General features: G+C 39.3%; 1 protein-coding gene across 11 annotated transcripts in view; it reads left to right on the forward strand.

The window, feature by feature from the left end:
* DST (dystonin) overlaps positions 1-20,739 on the forward strand; it is a gene marked incomplete at both ends in the record, with an annotated part of 487,217 nt that overhangs the window by 443,449 nt on the left and 23,029 nt on the right. For all 11 annotated transcript variants that reach the window (XM_079713903.1, XM_079713907.1, XM_079713908.1 and 8 more), the window contains 10 exons: positions 3,936-4,133; positions 4,478-4,606; positions 7,209-7,379; positions 8,220-8,375; positions 8,579-8,785; positions 11,852-11,971; positions 14,616-14,785; positions 16,309-16,468; positions 18,843-19,037; positions 19,546-19,674. In XM_079713903.1, coding sequence (XP_079570029.1) covers positions 3,936-4,133; positions 4,478-4,606; positions 7,209-7,379; positions 8,220-8,375; positions 8,579-8,785; positions 11,852-11,971; positions 14,616-14,785; positions 16,309-16,468; positions 18,843-19,037; positions 19,546-19,674 — 1,635 coding nt within the window. The remainder of the gene's footprint in view (positions 1-3,935; positions 4,134-4,477; positions 4,607-7,208; positions 7,380-8,219; positions 8,376-8,578; positions 8,786-11,851; positions 11,972-14,615; positions 14,786-16,308; positions 16,469-18,842; positions 19,038-19,545; positions 19,675-20,739) is intronic.

Here is a 20,739-nt window from a genome sequence, read left to right on the forward strand (position 1 = left end):
AGTGTTATTAATCTATTCTTATATTCCCACCAGATAATAGAATAAGAAGGCATTATTTACTGGGATCTGTCATAGTCATTTCATATCGTATTTTCTAGTAAGAGAACAGCTAAATTGTGGAATGCTGGACTCACGTATTCCCCAGTAAATGGTGAAATGTCTTTCCCTTTAATGTTAGGGCCTCCTGGGGTTCGTTCCTATCACCTGAGCAGTTAATTCTAGCACCCTTAAAACCAGAGATGATAAAAGGGTATTCTGTGATCATTTGTTTCCTTTTTTTTTTTTTTTACATCTTTATTGGAGTATAATTGCTTTACAATGGTGTGTTAGTTTCTGCTTTATAACAAAGTGGATCAGTTATACATATACATATATCCCCATATCTCTTCCCTCTTGCGTCTCCCTCCCTGCCACCCTCCCTATCCCACCCTTCTAGGTGGTCACAAAGCACGGAGCTGATCTCCCTGTGCTATGCAGCTGCTTCCCCCTAGCTATCTGTTTTACATTTGGTAGTGTATATATGTCCATGCCACTCTCTCACTTTGTCCCAGCTTACCCTTCCCCCTCCCCATATCCTCAAGTCCATTCTCTAGTAGGTCTGCACCTTTATTGCCATCTTGCCCCTAGGTTCTTCATGACCACTTTTTTTTTTCTAGATTCCATATATATGTGTTAGCATACGGTATTTGTTTTTCTCTTTCTGACTTACTCTGTATGACAGACTCTAGGTCCATCCACCTCACTACAAATAACTCAATTTCGTTTCTTTTTATGACTGAGTAATATTCCATTGTATATATGTGCCACATCTTCTTTATCCATTCATCTGTCGATGGACACTTAGGTTGCTTCCATGTCCTGGCTATTGTAAATAGAGCTGCAGTGAGCATTGTCGTACGTGACTCTTTTTGAATTATGGTTTTTTCAGGGTATATGCCCAGTAGTGAGATTGCTGGGTCATATGGTAGTTCTATTTGTAGTTTTTTAAGGAACCTCCATACTGTTCTCCATAGTGGCTGTACCAATTTACATTCCCACCAGCAGTGCAAGAGTTTTCCCTTTTCTCCACACCGTCTCCAGCATTAATTGTTTGTAGATTTTTTGATGATGGCCATTCTGAACGGTGTGAGATGATATCTCATTGTAGTTTTGATTTGCGTTTCTCTAGTGATTAATGATGTTGAGCATTCTTTCATGTGTTTGTTGGCAGTCTGTATATGTTCTTTGGAGAAATGTCTATTTAGGTCTTCTGCCCATTTTTGGATTGGGTTGTTTGTTTTTTTGTTATAGAGCTGCATGAGCTGCTTGTATATTTTGGAGATTAATCCTTTATCAGTTGCTTCATTTGCAAATATTTTCTCCCATTGTGAGGGTTGTCTTTTCATCTTGTTTATGGTTTCCTTTACTGTGCAAAAGCTTTTAACTTTCATTAGATCCCATTTGTTTATTTTTTTTTTTTTTTTTTTTTTTTTTTTTGCATTACGTGGGCTTCTCACTGCTGTGGCCTCTCCCGTTGCGGAGCACAGGCTCTGGACGCGCAGGCCCAGCAGCCATGGCTCACGGGCCTAGCCGCTCCGCAGCATGTGGGATCTTCCCAGACCGGGGCACGAACCCGTGTCCCCTGCATCGGCAGGCGGACTCTCAACCACTGCGCCACCAGGGAAGCCCCATTTGTTTATTTTTGTTTTCAATTTCCATTTCTCTAGGAGGTGGATCGAAAAGGATCTTGCTGTGATTTATGTCATAGAGTGTTCTGCCTGTGTTTTCCTCTAAGAGTTTGATTGTGTCTGGCCTTACATTTAGGTCTTTAATCCATTTTGAGTTTATTTTTGTGTATGGTGTTAGGGAGTGTTCTAATTTCATTCTTTTACATGTAGCTGTCCAGGTTTCCCAGCACCATTTATTGGGGAGGCTATCTTTTCTCCACTGTATATTCTTGCCTCCTTTATCAAAGATAAGGTGACCATATGTGCGGGGGTTTATTTCTGGGCTTTCTGTCCTGTTCCATTGATCTATATTTCTGTTTTTGTGCCAGTACCATACTGTCTTGATTACTGTAGCTTTGTAATATAGTCTGAAGTCAAGCAGCCTGATTCCTCCAGCTCCGTTTTTCGTTCTCAAGATTGCTTTGGCTATTCGGGGACTTTTGTGTTTCCAAACAAATTTTGAAATTTTTTGTTCTAGTTCTGTGAGAAATGCCAGTGGTAGTTTGACAGGGATTGCATTGAATCTGTAGATTGCTTTGGGTAGTATAGTCATTTTCACAATGTTGATTCTTCCAATCCAAGAACATGGTATATCTCTCCATCTATTTGTATCATCTTTAATTTCTTTCATCAGTGTCTTATAATTTTCTGCATACAGGTCTTTTGTCTCCTTAGGTAGGTTTATTCCTAGGTATTTTATTCTTGTTGTTGCAGTGGTAAATGGGAGTGTTTCCTTGATTTCACTTTCAGATTTTTCATCATTAGTGTATAGGAATGCAAGAGATTTCTGTGCATTAATTTTGTATCCTGCTGCTTTACCAAATTCATTGATTAGCTCTAGTAATTTTCTGGTAGCATCTTTAGCATTCTTTATGTATAGTATCATGTCATCTGCAAACAGTGACAGCCTTACCTCTTCTTTTCCTATCTGGATTCCTTTTATTTCTTTTTTTCTCTGATTGCTGTGGCTAAAACTTCCAAAACTATGTTGAGTAATAGTGGTGAGAGTGGGCAACCTTGTCTTGTTCCTGATCTTAGTGGAAATGGTTTCAGTTTTTCACCATTGAGGATGATGTTGGCTGTGGGTTTGTCACATATGGCCTTTATTATATTGAGGTAAGTTCCCTGTATGCCTACGTTCTGAAGGGTTTTTATCATAAATGTGTGTTGAATTTTGTCGAAAGCTTTCTCTGCATCTATTGAGATGATCATATGGTTTTTCTCCTTCAATTTGTTAATATGGTGTATCACGTTGATTGATTTGCATATATTGAAGAATCCTTGCATTCCTGGGATAAACCCCACTTGATCATGTTATATGATCCTTTTAATGTGCTGTTGGATTCTGTTTGCTAGTGTTTTGTTGAGGATTTTTGCATCAGTGCATTTTTCATCAGTGGTATTGGCCGGTAGTTTTCTTTCTTTGTGACATCTTTGTCTGGTTTTGGTATCAGGGTGATGGTGGCCTTGTAGAATGAGTTTGGGAGTGTTCCTCCCTCTGCTATATTTTGGAAGAGTTTGAGAAGGATAGGTGTTAGCTCTTCTCTAAATGTTTGATAGAATTCGCCTGTGAAGCCATCTGGTCCTGGGCTTTTGTTTGTTGGGAGATTTTTAATCACAGTTTCAATTTCAGTGCTTGTGATTGGTCTGTTCATGTTTTCTACTTCTTCCTGATTCAGTCTCGGAAAGTTGTGCATTTCTAAGAATTTGTCCATTTCTTCCAGGTTGTCCATTTTATTGGCATATTGTTGCTTGTCGTAACCTCTCATGTTTCCTTTTTAATTGTGCTAATTGTAAAACATGGCAATGTATTAATTTTATATTTGAATATATAGCAATATATATCTTCGAAATTGTTTACTCAAGACATGGAAATTAAGTTCAGTTAAAGTGAGCTTGAATCAAATGAATATTTTTAGAGCCTTTTAACTATTATCTCTATATACTTAATGTCATCAATTGCAAAACTCTTCTAGTGGGAAGAACTAGCAATGTTCTCAACATAAGCATTTCAGGGGATGTTGGTAGATTGACGAGATACCCAATAAAGCTGCAAAGTTAAGGGAAAGGAAGTTCACCATTTTAAAAAGTTCATTAGTATTAAAACTCTACATGTATGTTGTAGCTTCAGAACGTTTCATAACCAGGAAATAAAAGAATTTCATTAGAAACGATGCTAGCATGTTAAAAACTAGCGAACATATTAAGTGTTAATCTGAATATTTTCAGGTGCTCCAAAATGATGTATTAGCCCATCAGTCCACCGTGGAAGCCGTGAATAAAGCAGGAAATGATCTGATCAAATCAAGTGCCGGAGAAGAAGCGAGCAACCTTCAGAACAAACTAGAGGTTTTGAATCAACGCTGGCAAAATGTTTTGGAAAAAACAGAACAAAGGAAGCAGCAGCTGGATGGTGCCTTACGCCAGGTGAATGAGAGAATAAATCCTGAAACTTTCTGGTGCCTTCAACACCAAGATGGCATGGCATTCTTTTATTGGTTTTCACACCCCTGTTTAGTTTTTATACTTCAAGGAGAAGAGTAAAAAAAAGTGGGATAAAGGACAGAGCTGAGAAGAACACAGCTCTCCAGTTCTTAGCATGGTAGTTTTATTGCTGGTTCTCCTGCTGAAGAAAAGCAAGTGGTCCAGAGGCCCCTGCCCTTGTTCAGAATGCATGGAGAGGCTTAGCAGGCTGGGGTTGTTTAAGCTTCATTTTTGGCTTCAAAGTGACCATATCTGGGGCCCAAACTTGAACCTCTCTCTCACTCCAGGCTAAAGGGTTCCACGGCGAAATCGAGGATTTGCAACAGTGGCTGACCGACACGGAGCGCCATCTGTTAGCATCCAAGCCTCTGGGAGGTTTACCGGAAACAGCCAGGGAACAGCTTAATGCCCACATGGTAATTATATTATTTCCTACAGCTCTAGCCTCAGATTAAGAAACTGACTATTTTGTGTAGGCCCTGGTGATAAACAAACTGTGGGAGAAGGTTTAAAGGATATCCAGTTTTGCAGCGGAAATCTCTATGTGTAAGTGCTAGAAACGCTGTTGATTAAATTTTTGAAGTCAGAACCTATTCTTTATTTTAAAGTTTAATGTGTCAGTGTATGAAAAGAGGTTTTAGCCGTCTAGGCATTTTTTAGAAGCAAACCTTCCCCCATAAAATGATAAACTTGTACGGATAGTAATATAACATTGGGTAAATTATAAACTGTGGCTCCTTGAGTGGAAAGAAAAATCCCTAAAGGAATCAGAAGAGACTTAACAGTTACTGCTGTGAGCATGAGATTCCCACCCAGTTTCATGGAAAGCTGGAAAATATGTTCTTGTTCTGTGAAAACGAAGTTACGTATTTGCTCCTTTTCATGGTGATGGGGCCGTATCTTCAACCTCACACCCACCAGGTTTGGACAAGAGGAGGCTTCTGTTTAATTGTCTGACCTGGAGCATCACATCATGCCTGCGGGCTGTTCCCGGCCAGAGTCTGTAGGCTGTCAACTCTTAAAGATAAGGAGGAAAAATAATGAAACTTGAGACTCTGGCTTTCTTTCCTAGGAGTATGGGCTGAGAAATTAAATTTAGACTACATTTGACCTATTGACATTTCCTATTCATGTCCCATCATAATTTAGCTCTAAAAGTTCTAAGAGAAAACAGTCTTTTTCAAATGTTGAATGCTTCTTAGGAAATAAAAGTAGAAGTACTTAGGGATTTGGCAAAAGAAATGGGCCATTGTACGTGAAAGTCTGTACTCTTTAGTCATGCCTAGTGTTGTTGTAAGATCTTACTAATAAAACTGCACTTGTTGGGAATAATTTTGAATTTGATGATTTGGAGAGGAAGTGACCATCTTGTAGGTGGAGTGAAGAAATACAACAGAAGTAACATTCATTTCACAATTGCCATAAGCAGTTAAAATGAATCCTATTAATCCTGTAGAGAATTTTCTAGAATCTCTATTCCTTCTTTTAGAAAATCATTGTGTATGTGGTTTTCTTGTTGTTAATATGTTGTTTTCTTGGTGCCACAAGGGACCCATTTGTTCACTGAAAAAATAATTGACTAAATAACTTGGGAACACTTGTCTTTTCCATAAAATTTGGCTGTCTTCCAGATACCTCCTTACTTTCCTAGAAGTACTTGCATAGCTATTACAGTCCATTAAGTATAAGTTTAATGAATTCTTGAACAAACATGCATGAGATGGTTCTCTAATAAATATTTTTAAATGGTAATTTAGAAGAATATAAGTAAAAAGTTGGAAAGCAAAGAGCTTATCTTTAGAATATTTTATTTTAGAAAAATATTACTTATCAGCATATTTGGTTTGGGTAGGATGTTTGCTGATATCATTTGCCAGATTATAGAATTCCATGATTTAAGAAATTCTAAAGAGTTACTGATACTTGTAATACTGTTTTAGTCATGTTTTTTTGATTTGGTTCTTTTAGACATGAAGGAAACTAGAAAACTTGGAGTATTACTGTTTCCTGAGATTTAGCTGTATTTAGAAGCTTTGCTTTGATTAAAAGCTTTCAGTGGGTGATATTGTAAATATGTTGAGAGAGGGATTTTTTTTAAGGTTTAAGAAATTACAAAGTTTTGAGACAATAAAAATGTTCTAGAATTAGTAGTGATGGTTGCACAGCCTTATGAATATACTAAAAACACTGAATTCTAGACTTTAAAATGCTGATTTTTATGGATTGTATCTCAATTTTAAAAATTAAAAAGTTGGAAATGTTAGTATGTAATTTTTCAGTGGGAGCTATGATTTGACTCACATTGTAATTGAATCAATGGAATAGAACTGGTCTTACTTTTGACGTGAGTGTAACTGGTGTTTCATTTATCTTAAATTCTAAATTTGTTTAAGCAGTATTTTTATATTCTCTATAGAAGATACACACTGCATTCTAGTTGAAAGCTTTAGAAATGTTATAACTGAGAAGAATATTCATAGGACCACAAGTTTGGCTACTGTGATTCCAAAGTCTGTGTCATCAACTTAAATGTCTTACTGTACTGGGTCTTGACCTTCTATCCACTGTGTGTCTTCTGAGCATAGAATTAAATTGTACCAAAAAAACAATATTACAGTCGTTGTTTTGTGTTCCGAGGAGAGACTTAGAGAACCCATTTTACAGAGAAGGAAATTGAGGCTCAGGGAAGTTACGTTGCTCGCCCAAGTTCACAGAGCTGATTGGTTACTGTACGTTGAAACCTTTCTTGATAACATTTAACATTACTGCTTCACTTGTGGGGTGGATTGATAACAATAGCACCATTTCTAAGATTTCTTGGTAGGCAGAGTGTGGCTCTAGGTTTAGGTGTTCTTTCAGTATAATGGAAAGTTTGAATGTGTCAGGGTTATTCTGTGTGCTGGACGGAGTTGAGTATATAATAAGGGGCTTGGGATTGATGACATGGAAAAAGAGTTCTGAGATTTTGTTCTCTTAAAAATGATATAACTTCGGGGGGGGGTGAATATCTCCATTTAGGAAATCTGTGCTGCCTTTGATGTTAAAGAAGAAACATATAAGAGTCTGATGCAGAAAGGCCAGCAGATGCTTGCAAGATGCCCCAAATCTGCAGAGACAAATATTGACCAAGACATAAATAACTTGAAAGAAAAATGGGAATCGGTGGAAACCAAGCTCAATGAAAGGAAGGTATGTGCCTTGATGAATATCATAGAATGAATGTTTTCATTGTTTCATTTCATGGGTCTTACCTTATCTCCGAGTAGAATTGTCAGTGGAACATCTAATGATTCATGTTTAAGTTTTCTTTGTATATGTTTGGACATTTCATGGACTCAGCTGAAAATAGTATTCTGTCTTAATGCAGGAGAACACAGTTGAAGGAATCTATTCAGACATAGATAAAGGTATATCATAGATCAAGTGTTAACTAGGTATAGTTTAAATCTGTGAACCACTGGAATTCTGGGTGGTTAAGTAATTCTAATCACATTTATTAAGCAAAAGGCAGGCTGTATGTAAGGCGGGGGTGGGGAGGGAGGGAGAGCAAGAAAGTGAGATGATTGTACATATAATAAGCACTTACATAACAAAAATCCATGAGGGGGAATTAAAAATCTTGCTATTTAATGCTATAAAAATGATAGGCTAGGAATACTAGATTATACGCCCTTGCTGACAGAGCATAATGTATATATATTCCATAGTATTTTGACCACCAAAATGAATTGTATGCATGTCAAATTTTCTTTTTCTAGATTCTGTTTAGTAATTCTGTGATTAATTGTCCCCAAACCACAGTTTTAGTGTATATTAAAATGGTTTTAGCTACAGTGAGATGCTTCTTACTAAACTTGAAGGGGCTTGGTTAGCCAGTATTCAAAAACTGTTTGGGGGATATAGACTATGCATAAATAAAGTATGGATGGGAAGGAAATCTGCCAGAGAGTGGTTAAACTTGTTGGGGCGGGGAGGGGGGAGGAGGGAAACCTTGAATACCATGAAATACTAAATAATCTGTCTTTGCAGGTTAAACTGGAAGAGGCCCTCACCTTGGCAATGGAATTCCACAGTTCCCTCCAGGACTTCATCAACTGGCTCACCCAGGCGGAGCAGACCCTAAACGTGGCTTCCCGGCCAAGCCTTATCTTGGACACCATCTTGTTTCAAATTGATGAACACAAGGTAAGCTGCATCCCGGATGGACAGCATTCCCTTCTCAGACCTTTTTAGACATCAGGCTGTTTTAATGGCAAAAGCATAAATTTGGTAGTTTGAACACTTTCTTTTGTCCTTTGAAACCAGCTTATGAGCCCGGAAGTATTTTCAAGATAGATGCGTTTTTCCTTTGTTTCTGATTGTACCCACCTCCCTTTTTTTTGGGAAAGGTCTTTGCCAATGAAGTAAATTCTCACCGGGAGCAGATCATAGAGCTGGACAAAACTGGAACCCACCTGAAGTATTTCAGTCAGAAACAAGATGTCGTTCTCATTAAGAATCTGCTTATCAGTGTACAGAGCCGCTGGGAGAAAGTGGTCCAGCGCTTAGTAGAAAGAGGAAGATCTTTGGACGATGCAAGGAAGAGGGCCAAGCAGGTAAACCCTTATAAAGATCCTCTGAACTTGGCAATGAATCAGGTCTATGTTATGTTATTAAATACACGTTATGTTATTAAAGTGCTTTTATGGCAGGCTGTGCTTTGTGTAACAATCATGGCATGAAGCCAAGGTGTTTATTTCCTAAAAAGGCCATGGCCTCAGTTTGGACGATGACATCACTTTCTGACCTGGCAGCAACTCCAGGCCCTGGGGACCAGCCTTGGAAAGACTGATCATATCTTGATATCACAGATGGACAGTTATCATTGGGGCACAAAAAAGGGCTCCACAGTTTTGTTGTTGGGTTGGTTGGTTTTCCTTGTCCTTTCAACCTCCACTCTCATACTTAGAGTAAGGCATTCTGCTTTATTATATTGCTACTTGTGTTTAGTTCCAAAACCAGATTTTCTCACGTGTAGCCCCAGACATCTTTCTGAAGGCATACTCTGGGTCTGAGCTGGTTGTTTCTCTTCACCTCTCCAAATCCGTACACTTGTTGGCAGGGCTTCCTTTCTTTTCTAATATTTGGATACAGCTTCATCCCACCTTTAAATTAACTGTTTGAATCTTGGGGGGCTGCTTTTTTAAATCTAGAGAATCTCACATGGAACTTTCCTTCCTTCCTTCCTTCATCTGTTATTCATATTCTGTTCTAGACTAAACACAGAGAAGTACAGTTATGCATTTCTGTGCTCCAGGGAAGAGGAAGATGCACCCACCTTGCTTGGCATATATCTTTGATTTTTACTAGAAACTTCGTGTAGTAATATTGAGGGTGAATTTTATAATGACTCTTTCTGCCCCATTCCATTGCATTTGTCCGGCATTGGTGTTGGGCGTGGTCATTTAGGGAGCTAGGCTAGGCTGGGCGATGCAGAGGATGACCTGGGAGTCCAGTGTTTCAGGATTTAAAGCTGTCCAGCATAAAATATTTAAAGGCTGGCGAAATGACACATTGCGCTGTGATTGGATTACAGGCCACGTGTTTCTTTTTGAGGGGGAGGTATGGTATGTCCCATGTAATAAATGAGTCTCTAGAACAGAATCGGTCTCGGATGTTCTTTTAAGACAGTCCTCATGCCAAGCCTGACGTTTTTCTCGCCGTGTGTGCAGCCCTGTAGTCTATAGTGGAGGCATTTTGAGTTATAAACATCTGATTTACTCAAGTCTCATGGGTGCCAGTAGCCAGTCGGCTACCCTCTTCCTCCTTTCTCTATTGAGTCAATTTTATTTTCTCAGTCTGTTGAATTGAATTGATAAGGATTCTCCACTGTTCTCGGTGCAAAAGGATGGCATTTCTTCTATTTGTACGGCTTCTAAATAGTTTTGAGAGCAGGACCAGCCTCAGAACCTGTGCGTTTGTACCATTGTACTTATCATCCAGTTGTTATAGGCTGTGCTGTCTGTAGAAAGGCAAGCTGACAGGGACTTCCCTGGTGGTCCAGGGGTCAGAATTCCATGCTTCCACTGCAGGGGGCACGGGTTCGATCCCTGGTCGGGGAACTAAGATCCTGCATGCCAAAAAAAAAGACAAGCTGGCATCACTAGCTGTTTATTTATTTATTTGTTCTAATACCTCGGGTTTTGGCTGAGATCTTGGCTGTAGTTCTCTGACTTGGGCAATTTATGTGCCTATTCTGGCCTCCCTGTTTTCATGTCTAAGTTGATTAGATTTGTGGGAGGGACGGCCGTGTGGGGAAAGCAGGTCTCTAACAAGACAGTCTCCAGTGGACCTTTGCAGCTTTGTGATTCTGTGCTCTCACTGTGTTTAGTATCAAATGTCTTTCTGTTATTTCACTATTAATGTTCTTTGATATAAAACAGATTTTATTTTGATTACTTAGGTTTTTGTCATGTATCTGTTCCCTTTAGTTCCTTGGAAGAAATAATTTATAACTAATTTCCCAGTTTGGTATCCAAAAATAGTACCTACTATTTCTTTATGATAAGCAGAAAAGAGACCACAGCTGAAATCAAGTATATATAGCACCAGAATAGTTCAAGGTTGTAGACGCGAAAGAGAATTCTATTTTGTTAGAACTCAAGTACTGTGGGTGCTCTTAAGTATAAAACCAGTATGTGAGGCTCAGGCATTGATGTGAGGATTTGTATAGCAGCAAGAAAGATGTTGAACTGTCTTTGCATTAAATAGGAACGTAATGCCCTCTTTTTGTTAAAATGAATTTACAAACTTTATCCTTTCCCTTCTCCCTTTTTGTACCTCTTTCTTAGCATAAGAATTAAACACCACCTTAGAAGTAAATCCAGATCTGTCAAGAGACAACAGTGGAAGCTTACATTATTATTTTTTTAATTTTATTGACATATAGTTGATTTACAATGTTGTGTTTAATTTCTGCTGTACAGCAAAGTGATTCAGTTATACATCTATCTATTCTTTTTCATGTTTTTTTCCATTATGGTTTATCACAGGATATTGAATATAGGTCCCTGTGATATACGGTAGGACCTTGTTGTTTATCCATCCTATATATGCCAGTTCGCATCTGTTAATCCCAAACTCCCACTCCATCCCTCCCCCACGCTCCCTCCCCCTTGGCAACCACAAGTCTGTTCTCTATGTCTGTGAGTCTGTTTCTGTTTTGTAGATAAGTTCATTTGTGTTGTATTTTAGATTCCAATCAGAACAGCAGACAGAAAGCCAAATGAAAAAAATGAAAAGCAATGTAAGAGACCTATGGGATAATATAAAGCATGCCAGTTTACGCTTACATTATTTATTAAACAAAAGAAAGGGTGGGACATTCTGCCTGATGCTCCCTAACTGCTTCTAGGCTCACTTCTATTTTTGTTAAAGCTGACATGTTTGAATGAGTTATAACAAAGTGACCACGGGGCATGACCACAAAAGTTGAGCGTCAACAGACATTTTGTAATCTGCTGATGAAAATATTCTTTCTTTTTCTTCTTCAGGGAGAGTTTTGAATGTATAATTGTTAACATTTCCATTAATATCAATTTCTGTTTAGAAATGTACTAGATTTCAAATCTAGTGAGTATGTCTGAAAATTTTCTGGACAAAGATGTGAATTTCTTTTACAGTTCCATGAAGCTTGGAGTAAGCTTATGGAGTGGCTGGAAGAGTCAGAGAAGTCTTTGGATTCTGAACTGGAAATTGCCAACGACCCAGACAAAATCAAAGCACAACTGGCACAGCATAAGGTGGGTCTGCAGTTAAGAAAAGCACATTGTGTCGTTGTATATCTCAGGGTCACTTTTAAATTCCTACCTGATTGTGTATTTATTCATCACCGGAGAAAAAGGCTGTCCAACGTGGACCTATATTAAATGTAAAACCAATTGCCCTTTACATTGGTCAAGTGATCATTCCATTATGATTCCAGGGTTAATTGTTAAAAGAAAACACACTGAATTAAAACTGGAAGTCTTCCACAGTCTAAAACACATAAAGGATTTCTAGAGGCCGAACATTGGCACTTCGGTTTATCACAACTGCCTCGTCTTGTAATTTCTTTCATAGACCAAATGCCATGCAGAACATAATTATGTACTAAAAGGAACATAGATTTTGCCATATATATTCCTACATACAGTGCAGTGGGGAAAATTGGTTGCCACTTCCTAAATTGGTATTACTGTGTATGTGCGTGAAATTCCACCCCTCCCCTCAAAGACACATAGTCACTGGCTTCCTTGTGTAGACAAGAAGATATGGAAACACTGTGTTTTATATTTTCTGCCTTTTATATTCCTACCACATGCCATTCAAAGAACATCCCTCCCCCCATCCTCCCCAACTCTCTTGAATTTGGGTCTTTCTGTTATTCTGTTTGTAAAGTGATCATCGGCCCTCAGGGTGAGGATGTGGGTAAAAGGAGACCATCCCTGCAAACCATTTTACAATCTTAGGCATCTACATATAAATCATTGCTTGAAACATGATAGTTTTTAAAATGCTGGGAAAGATTGAATGATATAAGTTTTAGCATCATCAGAAAATTCTAGCCCTCATGTTCATCCAGGCTGGTTGCTTCCGTCAGTGGGCCTGACCAGCTGCAGGGGTCAGGGTCCTAGGATGATGGGGGAACATGCTGAGGTCCTTTCTTTGGCTGGATGAGGGCTTACGAGTGGCTTGTCCTGATGGCCCCTCTGCCTGGGAGCTGCCGCATCTAGCACTGGCAGCCCAGAGACTGTGATCAGCACCCTTTCCCCTCCCCTCCTTCTCAAGATAGAATGCCTTATTTGAACTCGAGCATAGACGTTGTGTTACGTAGTCTGATGAAAGCATACTGCATATTTAAAGTAGAGAATCCTGGGAATAAGAATGTGTGAAGAACCCTATTAGACTTCTTTTTCCTAGTGAGACCTGTCACCAGTCACCATTTCTCTGAGATAACAGGGTACGTTAAGCCTATCTTAAGAAGTCTTTTCTGTTCATCGTTTGGATACTTTTTGTCTTTAAAAAGTTTGACTCTATCCTGTATTCAGCTGTAACATATGTTTTGTATAAGAAAATCTATGTCAATACCATGATTCTAAAGCTAGCGTTCTGTTTCGAAAAACATGAAAAAAATAATAATTACAGAAGACAGACTACAGAAATAGTGACATATTGTGATGGGATTTATTGCCAAAAAATTCCCAGATGTAGTTGCCTCCTATTATAAAAGATATATATAGTGTGGTATTAGTGAAACACTTCAAGTGTGTAACATTTTTAAGGCAATACAATTTATTGGGTAATTGTAACCTCGAGGTTATTTTGGGAGATTACATTTGCATAGCATTTTACTGCCTGGGGTGATTCTAATGTGCTACCAGGATTGAGAATCTCCATGTTTGTGTTTCCTTGATATTTTATGAGCTTTTAAGCTGCCCATGAAGTTGACCTTTTTTCTTCTCATCACTGAGATTATGTATTCAATAGCAGTTGTCTTACTCTTTCTATTAAATATTTACAAATACCCACAAAATGCAAGATGATAATAAGGGTCCTACAGAGATAATACCCCTGCTCTATGAAAGCTTATAACTGAGTTATATAGAAAGATTCGAATTCATCCCTCCCCCACATGCATATATACACACACAAACATGAAGGGTTCACTAACACTGTAAAAGCTGAAAAATACAGGTGTCATATTAGCCATGTAGCTGTTTGGCAGTGGAAAGTCATCTATAGACCTTTGCAGACTTGGGTAGGGCATTGTGGATGTGAGGAGGAGGGACGTGGACTCCCCAGGTATGCCTAGAATGAGTGGGTCCAAACACAGAACCAGAGCTATGGTTCTTTTCCCCTTATCCTGGCTCACAGATAAAATACATGTAACATTACAGTGAGAATCCAAAATGTGTGACAGAAAATCTTTTTGACAATAAAAAACAACTGTAGTAAATTTACACATTACTGGGTCATTCTGTGTCCAGACTGGACCCATACTTACTCATAGAGTATGAGCTACATTTTCCTCTCCGGACTCGTGGGTCTCTCAGTAGTTTATTAGCAATTCCACTTTACCATAACTATTTATACTGTTTGTAGTTTATGTCTACAAGAGATTCAGGATTTGTTTTGCTTTGAAATTGTTTTTTTTGATACTAGTAGGTGCTCTTAATAATAATAGGTGCTTGATAATAGTCGGTGCTTGGCTTCTGCAAGAAGTTAATCCTTCCATTTGAAAGTTTAAAAGTTCTTCTCTACCCTGGTGTGTTCCCTGTTGAGCACGCACTACACCATGTGACTTGATGATGCTAATGTCTCCATTTATTTAAGAGGGATGCCTCTTACCTATTTGTGTATCAGTCCCAAGTAGAAATACATGCTGCTCTCTTGTTGGATATACAGGAGTTTCAGAAATCCCTCGGAGCCAAGCATTCTGTCTACGACACCACCAACAGGACTGGGCGTTCTCTGAAGGAGAAGACCTCCCTGGCTGACGACAACCTGAAGCTGGATGACATGCTGAGTGAGCTCAGAGACAAGTGGGACACGATCTGTGGGAAGTCGGTGGAGAGGTGAGATGCGCCTGACACCCGCTCACTCACCTTGCTGGACCCCTGGCAGCTGTCATGGTCCTGGCACTCTGCAGGCAGGGTTTGGAACCTTGAATACACACCTCCTTTGCCTGGAGAATGTCTGTTCATCCTTGACACCCCGTGCACACAGTGCCTCCCCCGAGAGGCTTTGCTGTTCAGTATTATTTACGTTTAAGTGCTCGGTTCATTCAAAAATGACATCCTTCTCCAAGCCTCCCGCATCTCGCATGCAACTACAGCACCTGCCTTTGGACTGGTCCCCAGGTCTGCCATGGTCCTCCTCAGTCCCGTTTCCACATCACCAGCAGGCCTGTCTTCTTAAAGTATAAGTGGGATCTTGTCACCCCCCAACCCCTCTTCATACCCTTTAGGGACTAACTCTTGGGTGTGGATTAGGATACAGGCCCCGTCACTGTGGCGAGCAGGGTCCTACCAGCCTGACCCCACCCACCCCTTCCCAGTCTCCTTCCTCCTCATTACACTTCAACCATGAAGACCCAAAAAGTTAAAAAAATTTTAAAGTAGCTAAGAAAGTTAAAATGGTATTTGAAGAGTTCACATATCTTATACATGTTTCCAAAATTTTCATCGATCCTTAGTCTTATTACTTTTGTCAGTATCCAGATTGAATAGAATATCATATTCCATTCTAGGGAACTTTATAATAAGTTTTTTAGTGTTAGTTGTTTTTTTTGTTTTTTTGTTTTTTTGTGGTACGCGGGCCTCTCACTGTTGTGGCCTCTCCCGTTGCGGGGCACAGGCTCCAGACGCGCAGGCTCAGCGGCCATGGCTCACGGGCCTAGCCACTCCACGGCATGTGGGATCTTCCTGGACCGGGGCACGAACCCGCGTCCCCTGCATCGGCAAGCGGACTCTCAACCACTGCACCACCAGGGAAGCTCTAGTGTTAGTTTTTCAGAATCAGTAAAATCTTCTCTCAGAAGGTTACATACTTTTTACAGTGTCCTATAAATGATTTCACGACAATTTATATGACATTCTTGAAAAGACAGAAAATCACAGTGATGAACAGATCCATGAGTGGCAGGTGTCTGCATGGAGGCAGGCTGTGACCAGGAAAAGCCAGCCTGAGGGAGATCTGGGGTTGATAGACTGTTCTGGGTCTTGACTGTGGTGATGTTACATGAACATATACAAGTTTTAAAATCCATAGAACTGTACACCCCAAAGGTCAAACTTACTGCATGATACTTTAAAACACAATTTAATTGAAAAGGCATATTTTTATGACGAAACTAAAGGGCCCGTGAGGTGATGATGAGGGAATTTTCCTGGAACAGGTGCCATGGATTTAAGCAATGAAAGGAAAATTGGAGAGAAGTTTGTTATGTTCTAAGGAAAGCAGAGAAACAGCAGTGAGTCCCAGTATACTGCTTTTCCTCTTGAGGTCTGCTAGCCTTCGTGGATGTTTTTTAGATGTTTGGATATAGAGGGCAGCTTTTTTGTTGCTCAGATTGATTTTTTCCATTTTTTTCCCCTAGACAAAACAAATTGGAGGAAGCCCTCTTATTTTCTGGGCAATTCACAGACGCCCTGCAGGCCCTCATTGACTGGCTGTACAGGGTTGAGCCCCAGCTGGCTGAGGACCAGCCTGTCCACGGAGACATCGATCTAGTGATGAATCTGATCGATAATCACAAGGTATTGTTATCTGGGACATTTTATTTTATCTGGCTTGATTATTCTGAATGTAGAGGGAACTGTAACCACTTAATTTAGCTTTATAAAAATCTACAGAGTATCTATCATACTACATAATAGTCTTTAATACTGAAATATGTGACATTTGAGGAGAACAAGAAAGCCAACTTTAAAAGTGATGCAGGAAAATTACTTCAGTATCAGTGAAAAACTTTGGTTTTAAATTTCCCTATCTGAAACCTTGCTAGAACTTGAAAAGTGATTTCATTGTCTGGCACTTTAAAACGTGTTTCAAGAATGTTTTAGTATCTTTTGTTATTCATTTAAGTAATTATGTGATATAATTTAAAATCGTTCGTTCAGTGACCTGGAACTAGGTCATTGCTGAAGTGCTGGATGTGTGACATGATCTGTGGGGGTCATGATCAGCTGCTTCTCTTTTTTTCAAAAACGGTTTTAACCTTGCCCCTTGACCTGTAGCAGTTTAAGAGGCAACAGCGTATGCCATTAGGGGTTCGGTTATTACTTCAAGAAAATTGGTTTCCTTGCCGTCTCCTGATATGTATGTCAATTTGTTGTACAAATCAAAGGTGGTATTTGAGACGTCCCAGAGATATACTGAGTGTAAGGTCCTAAATTATGATCAAATACTGTTACAACTTAAAGAACCTTGAAAACAGCATGAGGCCCAGTACTAATGTAGGATGGTTGGCTTTATATATACAATTTTCTTACAGCACTACACTTGAATTCATGTCATATTCCTCTCTATAATTTTTCAGTTCAGAAAACTTATTTCATTTTAAAATGTTCTCTTTATACCTCCCTGGTTATGCTATTTTGATCTTACCTGTTCTTTTTAAAATAATTGGTCCTTTTGCATATTTATTTCCCCTTTTCTCATCCCATTATCTCATTATACCCATAGAAGAGAGTTTGTTATGTTTGAACATTAACAGAAAATAAGAGAATAGGTGAAGAACATTGATCTGGCCTACAAACATTTTAAAAACTTTAAATTATGTTGCTTTGCCTATACTGAAACAAATGTTTTGTGCATGATTAATACAAACTTTTCCATCCCCTGGCACTCCTTCAATGACTGATGAATAATGTAATGTTACTTTGTACATAAATGCCATTTTTAGAAGCTCACTGTCTAAATATTTACCCCCCTAGGCACTTGGCTAGTTTTTTATATACTAAAGGTCAACAAGAATGAATTAATCATTCAGCATTAGTAATACAATTGGAAGCCCCAATAAGAAGTTTAAGTATACAAAGTACATTGGAAAGCCTACTCGGAACCGTGGGACTAGTCCTGTCACAAAAGGGAGAGTTAGACGCTGTACCTTGTATCTGTGTGTTTGTTCGTGTGTGTGTGTGTGTGTGTGTGTGTGTGTGTGTGTGTGTGTTTATCTCTCTGCGGGCACACCTCATTTAACACTATCAGAGTGAAATCAGCAAAGAACTCATCACACTGTTTCTGGATTATTTTCGACAGTCTCACTTTTATGAATGATCCGAATATCAGAATAGAAACTCATGGATAGAGTCAAAAGGATAAAATGTGCTTGGTAATATTCATTTGTGGTGATTTCTAAGAAAAATAAGCAGATTTTAGTTTATATATGAAGTTGGTTATTTGAAAGATCTGGTTGCAGACAGACTCTTGGGTCAGAAATGGATTTAGTCTGGGACCAAAAGAAGCCACTTTAACCCTTGGCACATCAGAGTTCATCAAAATTGGGCGGGAGAGAAAAATAAAAAGCTTTTCCTCCAAGGTGACAGATTAAGGAGTCAAGCCTCTAAAATTTGACGTTATGGGTTAGTGCCCAGGATGCTGTGAAAGCTACAACAAAGGATTGTCAGAGGAAAGGAAACAGGATGTGCCAGCCCTGCTCTTGTCTCCAAGGGCTGCTTAGTTACCGGTCAGTCTCTTAGGTGTGTTTGCTGATGGAGAGCAGTGTGGTGGCCAGCACACACTGGGCGCACACAGTAATGATTCCAGAGGGATTGGGACACCCTCACAAAGTATCACAGAAAAGAAGTTGATGCATTTTTGCATGGGATTGAAATAAAGAAGGGCGACCACCATTATTTAAATCCAACGTGTCATTTAAAAAACAACATTCACTCAGGAAAACATTACAAGATTGAGGAGCAAATTGATACAAGCCTAGACTTGATGGTGCCCTCACAGGAGCGGTGTGTCTTGTCTTATTTGCTGCAGATTCTGTGGAAAACGTGGGTCATTAAACTGTAGGTCTTGGAGAGCCATACATGATGTTATGTGCACATACATATTTCATATAGTATGTCTTACTGTTTGGGCTTTGTAATTTAAAATTAATTTTTTTAAATTTGGTCTTAGGTCTTCCAGAAGGAGCTGGGGAAGAGGACCAGCAGCGTGCAGGCCCTGAAGCGCTCGGCCCGGGAGCTCATAGAGGGCAGCCAGGATGACTCCTCCTGGGTCAGGGTCCAGATGCAGGAGCTGAGCACACGCTGGGAGACAGTGTGTGCACTCTCCGTATCCAAGCAGACCCGCCTAGAAGCAGCTCTGCGCCAGGTAAAGCCCTGGGGTTACAGCTGCTGGGTGTGCTGACAAAGGTCCTGCACCCCTAACAGGAACTGCTGTCCTGAAGGACCACAGGGCTCCCGTGTCTCGGCCAGGATAGTCATGGGGAGGAAGTTCTTAGAGCATCATTGCCTGGGTCCACTCCCCACCCAACGCCTCCCCAAAGAATTTAAATGACTCAACAGAGGGAGGCTTTCTAATCTTCCCATAAAAGTGCTCTTTGAGTCTTTTTTTCAGCTAGAATGTATAATGGGCCGCCATTCATCTCACATCAGATTGTTAAAATGGTGAATTATTCTTCATATAGGCCTTTTTGACGGATTAGATGTTTTCTTACATTTGTAAAATGCAGCACCATGTATCTTTATCTTTTTAACGGGAATAATGGATATAATGAATCAGTTTAAATTTAAGACTTTTTTTTTCCATTGAGAGGAAGACTCGACTCTACTAACAAGCATGTTTGGGAATCTTTTTTGGGGCGCATGTGAACCGTTAGGCAGAGGAGTTTCACTCGGTGGTCCATGCCCTCCTGGAGTGGCTGGCGGAAGCGGAGCAGACCCTTCGTTTCCATGGCGTTCTCCCAGACGATGAGGATGCCCTTCGGACTCTCATTGATCAGCATAAAGTGAGTTACATAAACGCCCAGTAAAAATAAGTGAGAAAGCCAAACAAAGTAGAGAAAATGGACTCATGATTGCAAATACCAACTGCATGAATATCTTCCTTCCTGAGAAGTAGTGAAAGATCTGGTATGTTTGAGAATTTATCTGTATCCTCCTTCCTTACATAGGTGTGTCCTCGTACAACTATGCACATGTATGTGTGGCTTTTTTTTTTTTAATGTCTTCTTTATAGAAGGTGGTTATTTTAAAACTAGTCACTCTGAAGGAACCCTCCTAAACTGTTGGTGGGAATGTAAGTTGGTGCAGCCACTGTGGAGAACAGTATGGAGGTTCCTCAGAAAACTAAAAATAGAGCTGCCATATGATCCAAGCAGTCCCACTCCTGAGCATATATCCAGACAAAACTATAATATACTTCAATTAAAAAAATAAAATAAAATAAAACTAGTCACTCTGTTTTCCTATCTCCAGGAAGCACATTTTTCTAGGGAGCTCTTTGGCTCCTGAGCAAAACTGGTCAATTTTGTGGCACTTAGATGTGCATTTCAAAGATGAAACTTCCTTACTGAGCAGTATGACATTTATAAAATTATAGCCATTAGAATTGTCAATTAATGATTTTTACCTTTGTAAGCAAGACAAGCAAGTAGTTTAATAACTGGTCTTCAAATTTTATTTTTAAACCTCTGCCAATTCTGTTTTTAATCAAGAGCTGCTTTAAATTCTTTTAAGAAGTAACCCATTTATAAATTGTAAATAAAAAATGGATTATGTAAGTAGATATACTATTAAATAATTAACCAAGTAAAAATCTGGCCGTTGAATTTTCAGGTCAAAATTTTTCCTGTGACGATGCATAGGACTAGCAAAACCCTTAAGAGAGTGGTCCAGAGAGTTCTTAACAGATAATTTTTTTAACCTTTGACTCTAAAAGTCAGGAGTTAGCAATGCTAATATTCAGTGTAGTATTTTTTCCGCCTGGGGTGTAGTGTTCTGAAAATTACGTATCTTGAGGGTTTTTTTCTATTCTTTTTTTTTTTTTTTAAGTATAGTTGATTTACAATGTT

Source organism: Hyperoodon ampullatus, assembly GCF_949752795.1.
Source record: "Hyperoodon ampullatus genome assembly, chromosome: 10".
Lineage (NCBI taxonomy): Eukaryota > Metazoa > Chordata > Mammalia > Artiodactyla > Ziphiidae > Hyperoodon > Hyperoodon ampullatus.